We start from the raw sequence: 19771 nt of genomic DNA, 5'->3' as shown, positions 1-19771 counted from the left end.
AGAGGTGCAAAGTCACTGAATTGGTTGTCAACAAAAATGCACCACTAAGTCCCCCCCAAAAACAAACAGTACATGTATTTTTGAAAGTATAAACCTGAAAAGGAGGGCTAAAAGAAGACCAATTTAAATAGGAATACAACTCAGGCATAATACTGAGCATTTGGCAATTACATACTTCCCTGCCCTTATTGTGTCTGTGGAATGTCTGCCAGCTGCACTGTTTAGAGTGTCCCAGACCCTATTAGGCAAAGATGGGCCGGAAGAACCAATTAGTGTAAGTTGTGATCGTTTGGCTGAGCATTTTATCGATAAAATCACTTGAATTTGCTCTGAGTTGGAAGCCAGATGGATGGAATCTTTTGAAGTTATAGAAGTATCAACTTGTGACGTTACCTAGTAAGTTTCTGAGCCTCATAAGCTCAAGTTAGTAGAGAAAGTTTTCTATAATATTAGTATTTCTACTTGACACATCTGTCTGGCTAAAGCATCTAGAAAGGGAAATGGCAGTCGGACTCTGGCAGTCATCAATTCTTCTTTGAGGGAAAGGACTACTGAGCAGCTTTTAAAGAAGTCCTAGCCTGCTCACTCTTTGAGAAATGGCTGTGGAACCAGCAATCGCGAACAGCCTTTCCTCTAACTCCAACCTCTCCTTTTTGGAAAGGATTTTTTTTTTATTTTAATTCCATTTATATCCCGCCCTTCTCCGAAGATTCAGGGCGGCTTACAAGCTTAGCAGTAGCCTTCATTCTATGTATATGCCTGCTTATTAGGGCTTTCACACACACCCCAAAGCGGCATTATTACAAAGTCAGCTTAATTGCCCCCAACAATCTGGGTCCTCATTTTACCTACCTCAGAAGGATGGAAGGCTGAGTCAACCTTGAGCCTGGTGGGATGCGAACCTGCACTAAATTGCAGGCAGCTGGTGTTACTTAAGGAGGCATTAGCCCACTGCTCCACCAAGGATGTTGAGAAAATAACGGAATTAAAATTTCAGGGAGCACTAGAGGACCATGTAATGGAAACCAGACTGGTTGTTGTGGATCACTTGTGGCAGGACTTGAGAGAAGGGAGAACAACCATCCTTGTCTTCCTAGATCTCTTGGCAAAGTTGAAACTATTGATCACATTGTTCTTCTAGACCTCCTGCAAGAATTGGCAGTTGAAGGCACTTAAATAATCACTCTTTTAAGACTATCATGGTCTCATGGTTGCTGGAAGTTAAGTTTTTGCTTCAGTTTTAAATTAGACACCATTTATCCAGAATGAATTTTAATGTCAAAGCTGGAGCTTTGAGAAAAGACCATTCTGCATAGCCTCCACATATAGGGCAAATCCCTAATCCTCTGCTAGCCCTTCTCAGCCTGTTTCTTTCCTCTTGTATAGGAAAAAAAAGGCTTTCATCATATAAAGGAAAACTGGAAATGTATATTTACTGAATTTGAGGATCTTGAAAATAAAAGTTTGCAACATAGTACATAAGAAAAAGAATCATATTAGAGGAAATCACTTGTAAAAATAAATGCTAGGAGTAATAAGAAATAAAACTTGTGAAAACATTTATGAGTATTGGTGAAGTAAAGCAGAGCCAATTTACCACTGAGAAACTGAATAAAATTAAACAACTTTTAGATTCAATTCAATTTTCCATTAACTTCCATTCCCTCTATCTTGAACAGGATTGTAAGAACAGGGTATCATTTTTAGTTGTTTTAGGTCTAGAGGATGGGGAAGAAGGGGTGGGATGAAAACTTCTATCCATCTCTTTTTATAGTGAGATATTGGGATCCAACATATCGAGCAAATAAGAAACATTTGTTGTCGTTGTTAGTTGTGAAGTCGTGTCTGACCCATCACAACCCCATGGACAACGTTCCTCCAGGCCTTCCTGTCCTCTACCATCTTCTGGAGTCCACTTAAGCTCATGCCTACTGCTTCAGTGACCCCATCCAGCCACCTCATTCTCTGTCGTCCCATTCTTCTCTTGCCCTCAATCTTACCCAGCATTAGGCTCTTCTCCAGTGAGTCCTTCCTTCTCATTAGGTGGCCAAAGTATTTGAGTTTTAGCTTCAGGATCTGGCCTTCTAAAGAGCAGTCAGGGTTGATCTCCTCTAGGACTGACCGGTTTGATCGCCTTGCAGTCCAAGGGACTCGCAGGAGTCTTCTCCAGCACCATAGTTCAAAGGCCTCAATTCTTTGGCACTCAGCCTTTGTTATGGTCCAACTTTCACAGCTATACATTGCAACTGGGAAGACCATAGCCATATAAAAAACCGATGGCAAAAACCCCTCTAGTAGTCCTTTTGACTTTGTTTTTTGTTTGTTGGTTTGTTGGTTGGTTTGTTATTAGATTTTATTTAAAAAAAATGTTGTTGGCAGATGGACATGTATTTATCCCAAGCATATTTAAACTCAGTCGCTGAGGATTGACCCAGCTCCCTCTACTGGAAGTTGGTTCCAAGCTCATTCTGTGAAGTAATACTTTCTAACATTATTTTTGAACTTCCCTCCTGTTAGTTTGAGGTTAAGCCCGTATTCTTGATTTTTGTTTTATATGGAAAATACTGCCTTCTAGAACCTTATTCACATCCTTAATATATTTAAAGGTTTCATTCCTTTTTGTCCACCAAGCTGTATGAATTCACTTCCTCCAATCTCTCTAATGTTTAGTCCCTCAGACCTTGCACCATTTTTGTTGCTCATCTCTGGACTCGTTAAATCTTACCAATATCTTTTTTAAGTGGGGTCTTCAGAACACAGTATTCCAAAGGAGGGCTAACTAAAGATCTAAATAGTGGGATTAGGACCTTTTTGTTTGCCTTCACAGCTACCTGGCCACACTGTTTGCTCGTTCTGTAGTCATCAGCTATAAGCACACACAAATCCTGTTCTTCTGTTGTTCTGTCTAACATTGTACCCCCAATACTATATCCTGCCAGATGATTCTGTTTTCCTAAGTGCATGATCTTACATTTGGAAACATTGAACTGCAGTTTTCACATTTTTGACCAAACTTGCAGCAATGCCAAACTGTTTTCCATGTTACGAATACTCCCAGGAACATCAACTCTATTCTACACCTTTATGTCATCATCAAAAAGACAAACCTTATCTAGCAATCTTTCTGTTATATCACTTATAAACACACTTGAACAGAGCAGGACCTTGTACAACTGTCAGTCTTTTCTCCTGTTTTTTTCCAACTAGCCAAATAGATATCATTTTTTAAAAAATAATTATTACAATTATTAAATTACATATTAAGGACATAATCATTTTAATATATTACTATATTTATGTAATATAAAGTATATGTTTATATAATACACATACATTAATAAATACATCTGTCTATAACTAATATTTTATTTAAAATCTCAAGGTGGTTTATAATGGAATTAAAATATAAAGTATGTTAGAGTAGTACTAAAATAATGCTCAATCTAAAAATAGGGAAAAAGAGAACAAATCAGAAATTAGTGGTGAAGGCTTGTATGAAAAGGAAAATAAAAGTTGTAATGGCAGACACTTCACAAATGTTAAGGTAGAACATTTCAGAATGCAGGCATATTACAGAAAATGTGTAAAATGTCACTCCTGCTTCACACATAATGCTCTCCCCTAATAATCTTAATCTGAAATTTGAACTGGTTCCAAGTTCTACATCAGTACAATCTGAACTTGCTTTATTAGCTAATAGGCAGCTGATTCAATTGTTTTCACAACATGTAACATGAACATGGCCAAGTGTTTTGCTTAGCAACTTGTTCCCAGCATTTTCCACCAAATGAGATTTTTTAAATAAGTAAGGGCAGCCCCACACTGAGTGCATCATGTAATCCAAACGTAAGGGTTACTATATTTGAACAATTGTAGCTAGGTTGCCATTATCTAGGTGGTTAAGCTTTGTGAGACAGAGCATAACCAGATAAACATATTTTACTTTATTGAAAAGTTACACGAACAGAATCTTGCAAGCCTGAAAGTACATGTCTGATCATAAGCAGATATTCAATGTAGCATTTCACATCATGTTCAGACTATTGCTCAACCTGAAGCAAAATTAATTAAAGGTATGACTGATGCTATCCATCCATTAACAGATTGAAATAAAGTCACGACTGTTACAGAGGACCTGAAGTTGCAAGCACTCTACCCCCATTCTCCCAAAAAAGCTTGGTATGAAAGTTGGACTTGTAGGACTAGAAAGCCGATCATATAATGTTCTTACACTAATCTTTTGGGGGTTTTGGCTTGAATCGAGTCTCCCGATACTCCCATGTTACACCTTTGCTCCGCAAGCTGCATTGGCTGCTGGTTGCCCTCCGGGTGAGATTCAAGGTGCTGGTAATGACCTACAAAGACCTACATGGCATGGGTCCGGATTACCTACGGCAGCAACTTCCCTCCGTCCAGTGCGCTCCCACAGAGAGGGCCTCCTCAGGGTGCCTCCGATCAGAGAATGTCTACTGGTGGCCCCCAGGGGGAGGGCGTTCTCTGTGGGTGCGCCAGACCTGTGGAACCGCTTGCCGGTTGAGCTCTGGATTGCCCCTGACCTTCGCTCCTTCCAGCGGGATCTAAAAACCTATTTATTTGAGCAAGCCGGCCTGGTCTGATGGGTTTGGGGTTGGGTTTTAATATGGTTTTAACTATTGTATATATCGGGCATAAATCATTTAATTGTTTTTAACTTTTTTACTTTGTTTTTTAATGTTTATTGCCCTGTACACCGCCCTGAGTCCTTCGGGAGAAGGGCGGTATAAAAATTTAATAAATATAAAATATAAACAAGAACAAGAAGAAACAACAAAAATAAAGCCCTAACCAGAAAAGTTCAGGGGATTATTAAACTGTAAAGAACATGAAACAGATTTGTTTTTCTTGTAATATAATTAGGAGAAATTACAATAAAAAGATGATCCTTCATTCTTCAAATTCAAAAAATCAAATATTTCCATTGGTAAACTTGTAAGATCTACTCCAATTCTCTATAACTTTTTATCTACCAATTCATCTCCAATAGATCAGTTTTCTTATATTAAAATACAGGTATTACAAAGCCTTTTTACATTCCTTCCTATAGTTAACTCACTTTTATTAAATGAAGAATCACAATAACTAGTTAGAAAGTACTGTGTTACTAATGTCCAATTCAGCAAATTATTCAGCCTACTCCTTTGACAGCTGATTTATCACTAAGCTTTGGCTGTCCTTTATAACAGGAATCGGCATGTCTTAGGTGTTAAACTTTCTTAGCCTCCTGACCTTTAAAGGGGCTGCAGAAGAGTGTTTGGTAGTATCACTTGAAAGATATTTTGGGGAAGATGGTTTAGGGTTGGATTAGGAAAAGCTTCTGTTTCCCCACTTTAGCCAAGCAACTCATGATAAATTGCTCTAAATCATGCACTGAATTTCAGAGGGTGTTGGGGTATTGGGGGTGCACAAATTGTTATTCTAGAGGGCTAAACATGATTGATCCATGTGCTGTAATAATCCTAAATCCATTCTTTACAAAAAAAGCAATACAAAGAAACTTAGTTCCGTTTTTATTATAGCTTGTTTGCTGCTCAATTAAAAATGACTCTGAGCTACTTTCATCAAGTAACAAAAACATTAAAATAGCAACAATATCCTCTAATAGTACTACCCAATGAGTACATTTTAATCCTCACTATTCCCAAATGCTTTCTGGGACAGCCATGGCTTTGAAGCTCTTCAGAAGCCCTCAAAACAGGAGTTGGTTTGGATATCCAGATGCAAGCTCCTATGATTTTTAGATTCTAGATTTTAAAGTCCTAAATAAGTGAACAAAAATAAGTATATAATACTTACTATCAGCTCCCAGATTCAGTCTTTGATATCACCAAGTATTATGGGAAAAATACATCTGAAATCCTTCAGGTCCTTTGCCAGTTACTTTGGGGCCAGCATTTTTCTGATTTATTGCACCTTAGATGAACTCCAATTCCACCTTCTTCAGCTATTCCAAAGTTTATGAAGCTTGATCTAATTACTCCTAAACTAAATAGTTCAAACTTCCTACATGATGCAAGGCATTTTTTAAAAGTTTCCAATGTATAAGATATCTCTTCCAGCATCTTAGCAGCAATACATTTCGTTACTTTGCCAGATTAAGTTTTAAAATGTTTTGGAACATACTGAAGATCACCAATAAAAATAGATTACCAAAACACAAAAAACATTTGCTTATAGGTACTTCACTATCTTGGGTACTATTTATTCCAAAGACATTTATTTGTTGTGCTTAAGAAATTAGAGCAATTTATTTCTGATAATTTTGAAAGCCACAATCAAACTTGTAAATGAAATTTTAAAAAGTATGGTAAGACTTACAAAGTGAAGATTTTGTTCCACTCGGGATTAAGGTTCTTATATATTGTGTGGGTCAACAATCTATCGTTGTTCAATTCAATTACACAAAATGGATCACTTTTACCTGCAAAAAGTTTTAGAGACATTTATGAATTTGCAACCTAAAATTATCTTGGCATTCTATGTAATTAACAATTCATACTCTAAAAACCAAATAATCTTAAAATTGGTTATTAGTAATGTTGTGTGGTAAATTATAAAAGTATTGCAGTGGAATACTCTGGATTAAAGGCAAAGATGATGGAGTGTGGATATTAGTTTGGGATTAAACATGCCTTTTCACAGAACTGTATGAGAGATACAGTTATGTGATACTGTAAAAAGTGTTGCAAACAGCAATTTTCATGCCTTAGCAGTATTTTGCCTTCCAATTTTAAAGACAGAGCCCTGATGTATAGTGCATTTTTATTATATAAAACACTGCTCATGTTAAATATATTCCGATGTCTAAAACATAGAAAATTACAAATGAATAGATTTCTATTAACAGAAGTTCCACATATTACATAGATCTCATAATAGCATTTAAGTTTAATTTTAAGGATGATATACTAGAAAAAATAGATAACAGTTTATCTACCATTTAATTTTTAAAATTTCTTGAAGATTACTATATGTCATAAACTTTAACATTTGCCTACATTTGTAGCGCTATTTAGATTAAAATATATTGCCAAATTTAATATTTCAGAGAGAATCTTACTGAAATTTCAGGATATAGTGCAAGACAGTGTGTGATGACAAAATTCACTATTTTCATACATTACAGTTATGTGATAACAAAATGGATTTTTGACTCAAGAATACTCAGTATACTCAAGAATACTCAGTATACTTTTCCAAATAATCTATGTCGTGATAAGGCTATTTTATTAAATGAAAATTAACTGCAACAAAAGCAAGAGAGAAATGGAGTAGCAAATGTTTCCCACTAAAATACGCTATTAGACTGATGTTGCTCAAGATAGATCATAGTGTAAAATATAGCACACTGGGCAACAATTTTTTTATAAAATATTCTGTAATGACATATCACAAATTTAGGACCTCAAATATACCACATTAAATGGTAATTTGTAATTTGTTTCAACTAATGGAAACTAGTCAAGGAGAGAAGCAACCTAGAACTAAGGAGAAACTTCCTGACAGTTAGAACAATTAACCAGTGGAACAACCTGCCTCCAGAAGTGGTGAATGCTCCAACACTGGAGGTTTTTAAGAAGAGACTGGCCAGCCATTTGTCTGAAATGGTATAGGGTTTCCTGCCTGAGCAGGGGGTTGGACTAGATGACCTCCAAGATACCTTCCAACTTATTATTATTATTATTATTATTATTATTGTTGTTGTTGTTGTTGTTGTTGTTGTTGTTTTGTTGTTGTTGTTGTTGTTATTATTATTATTATTATTATTATTATTATTATTATCATCATTATTATTATCTTCTCCTCTCAAAGCTAAGCTTAAGAAGGGAAAGTACTGCCCAGCTACCTAAAGAAATTAACATAACAAAGCAATGACCAATTGGAATTGCTGCAGAATTGCAAGAAGCTCTATATATTCCTGCATATTATTTTATGTATAACACTGTATTTTAGAAATATAAGCAGAAATTATTCACTTTATTTGCACCGTAAGAATAAAAGTCACTCTGGTTGACAGAAGTACAGTGATTTTTTGTGCATGTAGTACTTCCTCTTCCTTGTTCACCTTCTGACAGAGCTGGAAGCCAAGGACACAATAGAGAAAGCATCTGTGAGGCCCCAGGAAGATTAGCAGCAGGAATACTGGTTGAATGTACTGTGCTTGAAGACACAGCACATGGGTGATAGATAAACAACTGGCCCATCCTAATTTCTCCAGTGTTCTCAGTGCCTTCCTTTCCTTACCTCCCTTTATTGGCAGCACTGATGGCCTTAGCTTTTTCCTTCTTCCCCTCCTCCAAACATTTTTGCCCATAACACAAGTATTTTCAATACCAACACAGATGATTGGAAGCTAGTTGATCAAGGCACATAACAATTCATACACAGACATTCCTATTCTAAACATACTTTCTAGGAAGTGTCATACTATATAGATATTCTCAGATTTCACTATCACTTTATTTATGTTCGAAAATGAAAATTATAAAGATGAGCCAGAGGCTTTAAAAATATAGTTTGATATGTAGCACCATTTCTGTGGAAATCTTTCACAAGGATAAAAAAATGTAACTGGTTGTAGAAAGAACTCATAAAATCAAGGAAGCTTAAAGGGGAAAAACTGATTAAGCTAAGGAATGCCTCTTGTCCTTTCATCCTTCTAGAGAATTTTTTTTATCTAACGAAAAATAGTTACCTAAGCTCTAAATTTAAGAATCATTTGTGAAATAGATTGAGATGAAGACACAATGTAGAGATCCACATGTAGATGCAGGCAATGCTTCTAACCAACTATGAAAATTTGTATAAACAGTATACCGGTAATTTTAAACTGAGCCCAGAAATACTTAATGAGCAAAGCAGCTGCAAAAGCATTATTTTAATACAATCATAAGATCTGGTCCCTGATAGCACTCAAATGTTACCAAAAGTTTCATGTTAATATAAGGCACACCATATACAACATTTTTCAGAATCTATACAATGGACAGAAAAATAGATTACTGAAAAAAGAACTTGATGATTTTTGATGAGAATAGATCAAGATCAGGAATCATTGCAATACTAAAGCAAAGAGATAAGGGGATAATGCTCTAAGAACTTTGGTAGTGAAGACAAACATCTCATGTTACTGAATAGTGTTGGAATTTATTGAGTTTACATTCCCAGAGTAATAAGAGATTTCCCCCACTACCTGTTAGTTGTGGATAAGGATAAAGTGAAAAATGACCAAGGTTAAGCAATAAAACAAGAGCAGAGATGGTATGAGGTTATCAGGACATCAGTGAGTTTTCACCTGGATAAAAGGATTCATTTTTTTCAATATTAAAATGGAAGTAGCAACAGAATATTTACAGATTGAACATAAAAAGCAAAGAGGAAAGCTCTGCACTTGTTACACAAAGCAGATGGGAAGTGCACAAGAAAAAAAAAACCTTTAAAGGAAAGAGCAGTTGGTTTTGAACATGTTGAGCTTCAAAAGAAAAAAAAAGTCCACATGAGAATATCCTTTAAGCTGTTTTGAAGCAGCGAGGTAGAAGCAAATGTCATCAGAAGAGATGAGTAAATCAGTCAAGTTTTGCATGTACTCATAATTCCATTGAGTTTCCAGTCCGCATTGTAGACTCATATATAGACTCATAATTGTATATATTTTCTAAAAATGCATGCTTGCATTCAATTACTTCATTTATTCACATACTGTGCACATTTTTGAGTAAAGATTGCATTAAAAAATTTATCAGATCCCAAATTACCAATGTTTATTTCTTTGTACACGTTTGTATGCTGCCTACTCATACGAATATAGAAGCTGCTGCTGCTTTCGTTCCCAAAACACAGAGGTGCTTCCAGGTTGAAAGGATTAGCTGATGACATCACTGTTGCCTGGGGGACACCTGGTTGGGGGCTCCTTTCAGGTCACCATTAATGTGCCCACCAAAGTGGTACCTATTTAACTACTCGTGTTTGCACACTTTCAAATAGCTAGGTGAACAGAAGCTGAAGAGATTGACAGGAACTTGCCCTGCCACACAGCAGGACTCAGGTTTTGAATGTGAGCTTGTTGATTGTCAACCCAACCTTCTAATCAGGTGAGCCACCACACTCCCAAATATAGGAGCTTAGAGTATATAAAACTAAGAACATATCTACAACATCTATAGAAGAAATAAAGAAAGATCAACCCCATCAATCACTCCAAAGTGATCCTTAAGACCATTCTATCAATCACAACATCTTATTATATTAATATTGGATAGATGGCGACCTTTTCGGCATTCAGTGGATGGCAGAGAAAGTGAGAAGATGTAAAGCTGTTCTCATCAAATTGAATCCAAAGGATTATTAGGAGTTTGGGAATGCTGCAGAATGACCTAAAAAAGCATGTGATGAGGTCTGGAGACAAAAACCCAAGCAGCCATGACAAACCTCTGAAGAATCTTCTCAGATCCAATGAGTTACAATAAAGCCTTGGAAACACAGGGTGTGAGATCTATTTATTTTGTATACTGCAATAGACTCCCAGCGATTTGCCAGTAGAGACTGGCAGGGAGAAGAATATATCATTCTTCCTTTGCTCCCAATGCACATGACCATAACATTCTCATTCTTTAGAGAATTGTAGCAACAGGCTTGCATGATGTTGAGATGAAACAAGTATACAATTTTGCTCTAAAGGTACAGAGAATGTTTTATTTGGATTTCTACTGAAAACTCCTGGAGATAAGAATTAAAAAATAAAAGGGTGTGTATGTGTGTGTGTGTGTGTGTGTGTGTGTGTGTGTGTGTCTGTGTGTAGGGGCTGGTAGCATCACAGCAACAAAGCTCTTTTTAAAATGCATCCCTAAAGGGGCTTTAAAAAATGTGATAACAATTTTTTTCCTCTGATTCATCCAAATCATGCTCCACCACCAGCAACAAGATGAAATGGACCAAATGGATTGGTCAAGCACAGGGTTGACCATTTCAAGGTTACAGAATCTGTTATCAAAGGTGGACTGCACTTTCTCTACACAGAATACCCCAAAGATCTATTTAAAATGTGAGTATGGTCAAGTTCCAAACAAAAAATTCACCATTATATTATTCCACTGAAGACTCAGAATCATCTACAGTAGAAGGTGACCAAGAGTAGGTCTCTCTTAAAAACTTGACAGAAGAGGCAGTTGAAATCAATTACTCAATTATGATTTAATTTATTTTTAATTACCTTCATTCCAAATTTCAGACAGCAGGATTACATAAAATCAGATCTGCACAGGATTCAAATAAAGGCTTTGAATTTTCTTGCAATAATACAGTAGGTGTATTTTCCATGGAGCTATCTGAATGTCTTCAAGGCCGTCAAGCTGACTACTTACTTTGCTGACAACCTGCCTACAAGCTTTTTACGGGCTACCTCCAGTCCTTAATATGAAACGTTCTACTCCTCTGACTCAGCTAAACATGATGCTACCTATTGACTAAAGTTGGGGCATGAATGGAGATTGTCTGAGATGCATTATGCAGCTGCTAACCTCAAGAGCATAGCATGATGAATAAGAATATGATTGCTAAACATTAACAAAAGAGCACTATTTTCTAGAAATTTTGCTTGCATTGAGAATGGATCTATCTTTCCAGCTGTATTTCTTTTTCCCTAATGCCAATAACCGTTTTAATTTTTTTTAAAAAATCATATACAATTAAGACCATGGGGGGGAAAAAAACCAAATACACGGTTTAATGCAAACTAAAACTCCCACAGCAGTCAGTGTTAAAATTCATTCTGTGCATATCTCATCTGCATCTTTCTGTGAGAAATCAGACACCTAAGATGGTTTAGATAAATGACTCAATTAATTGTACAGAAGTAACCCTCGTTGAGCTGAACCAGAGCTGTGAGCTCTTTATTAAAAGCACTATTCTGTAGTCCATAACCTCGTTCCTTGACTCCTCTCTAGTTTCCAATTTAAACAAGTCCCAGTGCGGCATGTTCTAAAGGGCTTTGTCTCCCTGTCATTGTTAAGAGAGCTGAGGCATCCTGGAAGTGTGAAATCAGACCTCATGAGCTGAACGGTTCCCCAGGGAACACTGGACTGCGCAGAAGGTCAAAGTCATGGGCTGGACCATCTGAAAGCACCCTGATCACCCATCTATGACATAGCAAGCAGGGGCAGTGTGTGTATGAGACTATAATTGAACACATCTTAATTAAAACCCAGAGATAGCAAAAAATAAACTGTTTTCTAGGCAGCCTGTCAAATGCAGGTTCCACTAATGAGTTTCAGTGTTTTAATTTTTTAACAAAAGTAAGACTCAGTTAGTAGTAGTAAAAAGAAGGATTCGACATCATTTTCCTGTTGTTTTTGCAATAATCTTTCACCAACCATATTAATTAAAACGTATGAACACTGCATGAAAACACTAAATCAACAAGCTATTATTAAACATACAAAGAATAGAGAGTTAAAGAATTATTTCACATACGATAATCAGCCATTATTAAAATGTTTTATAAAAACATTTTTGTTGTATTTTATATTTAATACTCTGTTTTTAAAATAATTTAAGATGCTACTTCTTAAACATCTTAAGATGTGGGTTTGTCTGAATAAAATCTGTAGATATTTTCAGTGATGATGTCTATTAATTATTATTTAGTAGTGGCCTTCATTTAAAAGTTATAGATCTCCATGGAAAATATCAATCACAAAGAGAAAAAAGCAAAGAAGAAAAAAGCTCTTTTTTCTGATAGCTCTATGGCAAATTGGATCCCATAATTTTCAATTTTTCTCAGGATAGTATCCATTTTAACTGACTCAAAAATACTGTTTTAGTAAACAAACAAAAATACCCTGTAACTTTCTTTCCCATTAATCTAATGAATGAGATTCATTTATTTTACATCTCATTGGTTACCAAGATTCATTCTTTCACTGGGAAGAGAATAAATATTATTATTAATAAAATCAAAGAGAAGGTTCCTATAGAATTGCTTTTACTGAAAGATACCACAACTTTTATTACATGATGGTGCCATGTCTAAAAATATATCTGAAAAATATTTAAGGGATAGAACTTTATTTTGGGAATGTCAGTCATACAAGCTATGCTACAATATTATAGTAAAAAGAATCAGGAAGTTTCCATAAAGTGTATCATTACTCCAGTCATTACTGTTATGTCGATACTGGAATAGAATACTGGAAGTCATAAATACCTTCCTTTGAAATGTTAATAATAGCTACCAATTAATAGCATATAATAAAAGTAACAAAAAATCAAATATAAATACGTCTTACAGCAATACCGAACATGGTTAATTCAGAATAAGACTTGCTGATTATCAGTAGGTCTTAGTATAATTTATGTGGTCATATAATGATAGGCATACACGCACATACAAATCTTTTTACTATTACAGCACAGTATTTGTGCATTCATGTCTATGAATTATATTTATATCAGTCTCTTTCACTGATAGTGTCAATAGTATTAAAAAGTAAACTCTCCTTTGAGTCAGGATTGACTCTTGGAGATTTCAGGGACAATTTTTTTTAACACTGTAGCTTTGTCTATTAATCTGGTTTTCCGTGAAATTTTCCTAACCATGTAAAAACCAGATATGACCTTGTTTAATTCTCCAACCGAGAATAGGTCAACCAGGTGCTCCTACCAGCTGAGTCATGAACTAAGATATTATAAATATTAAATTCAAAGCTTAGAGATCTAAATACAGAAAGCAATCTAACAATAAAAATGACCAGCCACGTTTATCAATTACAAGAAGCCTTGTGGGATATAAAACAATATATGAAAAATCAAAAATATTTTATCATGAAACACTGTTTTCTCTTTCTGTAGAACTTTACATGACAAGCATAGATATCATTTCACAAACAATTTCTGGAAAGTCTGAAAACTGTCTGAAAGACCCAAATACTTTTTCTAAAATATTTTCAAACCAGATTGCGTATAGATCAGAGTGTCTCAATTAATTCCCTCAGCCATTAAACACATGTTCCTTCTAAATCAGTGATTTTCAGCCTTTTTTCATTCCGTGGCACACTGAAAAAGTGCTAACTTCTCAAAGCTGGTTCATGAAACTAAAGTTCTTGCAACTTCACAGGGACAAGGGAGAAGAAATGAAGACACTTTAGCCCTGGAGAAGGGGTTTTCATCATTCACTTGTGACTCACCAATGGAGCACACCTGTGGATTTTTCTCAGTACACAAATGTACCATGGCACAGTAACTGAAAACTACTGTTCCAGATCACTAGGTTTTTCTTTAGATCATGAGAAAAGTTGTAATAGTTATGTCCCACATATATTTTAATTATTTCAGAGACTAGATTAAAAGCTGGAATAGTTTTTACTTTGCTGTTTTCTTACATTAGACTCTGTATATGTGTTTGTGTGTATAATATCAGTGAACTATTAACCACTACAACCTGAGTATGATTGCTTAGGGCAATACTTGGTGGGAAAGGAGTGCTCTTCATATTTTGGTAAAAGTTGAAGGCTCAAATCATATCTTACATATGTGCAGAGCAATGTTCTGGAGAGAATTGGGTTTTGTTTTTTTTAACAGTGAATCCCAACTCAAAATTAGAGGGAAATTGACCATCAGTTTTCAACAATCACCATCAGGTCACATCTCACAGCTGAAAAAGGCAACTTGTAGAGAAGCATAAAGCCATGGGTAGATGGTTAGCTCCATTCATATGATATATCTTAGCTTCAGAAATAAATGCGTCCTGTGTCTGGTATTTTTAACTAGTAATAGATTGTGACACAGATATATTTACTTAAACAAAGGTATAATGTGTATAATGTGTTGTTGGAGATCAAAATATATCCTTGAATGTTTGTATGTGTATGTGTATGCATATGTGTGTATGTATATACATCTGTATATGTGTGTGTGTGTATATACGCATATTGCTTTCTGCTGGGAGTAGGAAAAAACAGTCCAATCTTAATCCAGTTAAGATTAGGTTAACCCAATTGTAACTTCTTCCATTCCTTTTTGGGTTATAAATGTAAAGGTAATGAAGAAAAAGTAAAACTTTTCCCCCTCCTTCAAATCTCAAAATATTTTTTTCCATTGTCATGGGGTTTTCCCCGATACTCCCATGTAACGCCTCTTCTCCACGAGCTGCACTGGCTTCCAGTTGCCCTCTGGGTAAGATTCAAGGTGCTGGTGATGACCTATAGAGCCCTAAATGGCATGGGTCCGGACTAACTTCGGGAGCACCTGCTGCCAGCATCAACTTCCCATCGTCCTGTGTGCTCCCACAGGGAGGGCCTCCTCAGGGTGCCGCCAGTCAGGGAGTGCCGGCTGGAGACCCCCAGGGGGAGAGCGTTCTCGGTGGGCACGCCTGCCCTTTGGAATCAGCTGCCTGTGGAACTCCGGATGGCCCCCGACCTTTGCTCGTTTTACCGGGACCTAAAAACTTGGCTATTCGAGTTTGCCGGCCTGGACTGAGGGTTTTGGGTTAAGGTTTTAATTTTTAATTATTTTGGGGCTATTTAATTTAATTTAATTTTAACCTGTATATATTGTACTGTTTTAATTTGCCCTGTAAACCACCCTGAGTCCCTCGGGAAAAGGGTGGTATGTAAATCGAAATAAATAAATAAATTAGTGGAGACACTGTTATCTGTTCCCTAGAGTGAGGTTAAGCTTCTTTTTACCAAAGATCCAACAGAGATCATTATACAATAACCACTTTGCAATTTTAGATAGGTTTTTAGAAAACATTATTCCTGCAAGTCTACAGAAATTAGCTGTAAACCATCTACAAGTTTCCTTAACTGATAATCTCTGTGGTGATCTGAGGTCCATAATTTCACCAGGCCCAGTCTTAGGAAAAAGAGTCAGTCTGGTGTTTTGGTTAAGGCAACAGGCTAGAAACCAGGAGACTGTGAGTTCTAGTTCCACCATAGATACAAAGCCATCTGGGTGATCTTGGGCCAGTCATTCATTTTCTCAGGACTAGGAAGGAGGCAATGGTAAACCATTTCCAAAAACATTGCTAAGAAACCTGCAGTAACTTGTTCAGGAGATCACGAGAAGTCAAAGCTGACTTTAAGGCATACACACATACAGATATCCAAAAGTATTATGAAAATAGTTTAAAGGTGGTCCTTGTTTAACAAACATTCATTCAGCAACAGTTCAACTTTTAACAGTGCCAAATTAGTAGTAGTTACAACCAGCCCTCATACTTACAACTAGCATGGTATTGTCAAGCAGAAATCAGGTGTGTCTTGATGCAACCAAAGAGACAGAGTCCAGGTTATCTCTCTTTAAAAATACGTGTTTATTCAGCTGAATAAAGACAGGTCCTCCCATAAGTTTGGGAAAACCCTGAAGGTTGTTTGAAGGAAGTATATATAGATTTCTTATTTCTTGCTGACTTCCTGTTAGTTATATAGCACAGTGGCCCCCAACCTTTTGGCCAATAGGAACTGGTTCCATGGAGAAAGTTTTTTCCACAGACCGGAGGGGCATGATTTTGCGTGCTGCTTGCATCCCATGGATAGGGCTTCATTTAGTTGCGTGGCCCAGATGCTGGCATGCTGCAGACCAATGTCAGTCCATGGACTGGGGGTTGGGGCCCCCTGATATAATAGGAAATGGGCATACAGTAGACAAGGTACAGCAGTTACAAAAATGCATGTGTCTTAGCTCACATGCTTGTGGTTTCTTATGGAACTTTCCACAATGCCAAGAGCCTGATAAGGCCTAAACCTTATTTCTGCCATTCCAACACAAGAACCTTTTAACCAATCATTATAGTTATAAGAATTCTGATCAATATAATCCCTTCTTATTTTGAGCAGCACGTAGAGGTATGATTAGCAAAGACAGAGACAGCATATGAATCACACTTCTGATGTCTAATGAGCCAGGTGTTAGGTCAGGCAGACATGATCAGAGGAAGACAATGTATGCAACAGCAGAAGAAGAAAGTAAGATGACAAAAAGGATAACAAAAAAAAATATCCAGGAACCAACCCCAGCCAGGTAGGGGTTGCACAACTTTGCACAACTTTGTTTTTTATTATGGAGAACAGACGTCTTCCAACATTTGTGATTTGGGACACGTAAAATTTGTGATTTGGTAGCAGTGGGCTTCCAATAGCACTCCTTCGATGACCAACTTGAGTGCCAGTCAGGGATAGTGTGCACAGATCCAGTAATTGGTAACATTTAACAGTTTTGTCCAGGTCTGGATATTCTGAATGTGTGTGTTGGTACTCCAGACCTCCCAAAATGGACCCTCCATTTGTTTTGGGGTGGGGTGGTACCTTCATGTTACAAGGTTTTTGCACACCCTGGTTGTACTGGGTGGCGTTTGCTGGAAGGTCTTCCTTATAGACTGACCCTCTATGAGCTTCAAATTTTGCTTCCTTCACTATATCTTCCTGGCCGCCTCTTTGTATATCAAGTCACATGGTGGAAAAAGACAGAGTGCTTATGACGAATCACTGAGTGGCTGTTGGTAAACTAGCCACCATTCTGGTATTTTGGCATGCAACTGAAGCATCAGGGGCTACAGTCCAATGATAATCAGAGTTCTCGAGAGGATCAGAGGTCTTGAGACAGAAGTGGTGAATCCAGGCACAAATGCCAGCAACTTTGACAGCCATATGGGTCATGAGAAGGACGAGGAAGGGTCCTTTCCACTGTTCAGCCAGGGGACCGGAGTCAGTCCAGGATTTCATGAGCACCCAGTCACCAGGAAGGAAGGAATGCAGCGGGTTATCCAATCCCAGATGATAGAGGGCCTGGACAACTTGGGAAATGGAGGACACATTTTGAGAAAAAGAGTGGATATAGTCCCAGAGGGCTTGGTCCCCAAAGGGAGGAAGGGATGTGGACATGGAAGCATGATAAAGATTTAACTCATTTCATGTAATTATGTTGTAAATACAGTAATTTGTTGAAGGCTCTCAGAATAAAATATTTTGGCAGCCATGTGATTGCTTTGTTTCATCTTTTCTGTCAAGTAAGAATTTGAGTTCTCAAAAGCCCAAATACAAATTTATTTGTGAAATGTTTTTAAAAGATTCATCATGAAGCAAGAATAGAAGAAAACCTAGCAAACTTCAGTTTTATTTGCTATACTTTTGGTTTTGTAAAGTGTAATGTTATAAAATTAGTCAGTAGCTACTGATTAGCATAAAAATGGTAATAGTTCTTGCCTGTAACATCAGCTGCCATCAAACCTTCTGCTCTGATGACCTTCACCTGGAGAAATCCCACATCCTTTATATTTTGAAACATCTGCATTAGGTTCTAGAAACATACACAAAATTTGGGAAGATACCGTGAAGTCATAAATAAAGCAAAATATGAAGAAACAGTTCCTTCTTGAATGTTCTAAGTCAGGCATGTCAAACTGCCAGCCCGCGGGCTGGATGCATCACGCTGAAACCTCGCCCTCCCCGTTGCCGGCAATGGGGAAAAAGTTGTGATATGTCATGCGACATCACGTGACGTCGTGAATTTGACATGCCTGTTCTAAGTTGTCCTAATGGCTTTCATTACATATGTTCCTAATATATCCTAACTGTGCACTTAGGCCTGACTCAGCCCTTTATTCTGGACTGGCTTACTTGGCAGAAGGCTCATGGACAAGCTTGGCAGCATTAGTTTTGATTGTAGTCAAAAAGAAAGAATTCAGAAAGAAACATATAGATATGTCTCCACTATAGTACGGAGATGTCAAAGTTTTTATATATGTATGGATTCTGGTTTCGATTTCTAGGCTTTTTTTCTCCAAGTTTCCTCAGTCAGCAGGTATTTGACTGAACTCTTGATAGCCTTGGAAGGCACTTGAACTATGTTCATCTAGTTCCCCACTGGCATGGAAACCACTGGTTCCTGTCATACCACTTTTATTCCTTAACATTAGTTGACACTCAATAGAGAAAATATTCGGTTCTATTCCAAATACATAATTTAACAAGTCTAATTTAAAAAGATGATATTTAATGTTTGCTGATTATTTTAAATCATTATTTAATTGGAATAGTGCCCAGAATTATATTAAATGATGACACCTTGGTCATAAGGTATTTCTATTCTACAAACCAGAGATTTAGCAGGTTCTTGAGATATAATTTAGAAACTGGAGTGTTTTTATGAGATATCTGTAACAAAACTAAAATTATGCAAACATGAAAATACAGAAATATATTTCTATACCACTTAGCTTTATTCCCTACAGCTTCCTCATATTCTTTATAAAATAGTAATTATTTTAATTTGTTTATAAGCTTTAATTGCGTAAAGACAGCATGTGTTCAAATTTCATATATTATTATGGTATAAAACTATATTTACTGTATAGATTTATAATTACTACTATATAATCATTAATTTATAAAGTATAATTACTACTATATAATCATTAATTTATAAAGTATAATTAAAATATTTTATAAAAGTGTTGTCTTTTAAAAATAGTATTTTTTTAAAAAAATCAGGAAACAAGAAGTAACGAATGAATTTCTAAACATCTTAACAGGTTAAATCCCATTAAAGTAGCAAATCTGGATTTTAGCAAAAGCCTGAATTAATGCTCTTTTCCATTATGGTGCAAAATTTAAATTCTTAATCGTATTCTGCTTAACAAAAATGTTTTCTGCTTGAAAAAAGTTGAAATTTTAACCATGTATTAGACAGACCCATTTATAAATAAGAATGAGACAAAAAGCCCACAATATACATCTCACAG

The 19771-nt window shown here is 36.4% G+C and overlaps 1 protein-coding gene across 1 annotated transcript in view; it reads right to left on the bottom strand.

Annotated features, from left to right (window-relative positions):
* The window catches only part of MCTP1 (multiple C2 and transmembrane domain containing 1), a gene marked incomplete at both ends in the record, with an annotated part of 162850 nt that overhangs the window by 82846 nt on the left and 60233 nt on the right, over positions 1-19771 (bottom strand). Inside the window, 2 exons of the mRNA XM_083353508.1 lie at positions 6355-6457; positions 18234-18327. Of these exons, the coding sequence (XP_083209634.1) occupies positions 6355-6457; positions 18234-18327 (197 nt within the window). The remainder of the gene's footprint in view (positions 1-6354; positions 6458-18233; positions 18328-19771) is intronic.

The sequence above is a fragment of the Vipera ursinii genome (assembly GCF_947247035.1).
Source record: "Vipera ursinii genome assembly, chromosome: 2".
In the NCBI taxonomy this organism is placed as follows: Eukaryota; Metazoa; Chordata; class Lepidosauria; order Squamata; family Viperidae; genus Vipera; species Vipera ursinii.
Note: the sequence above shows the minus strand (reverse complement) of the source record. Positions and strands in the feature narration are given on the sequence as shown.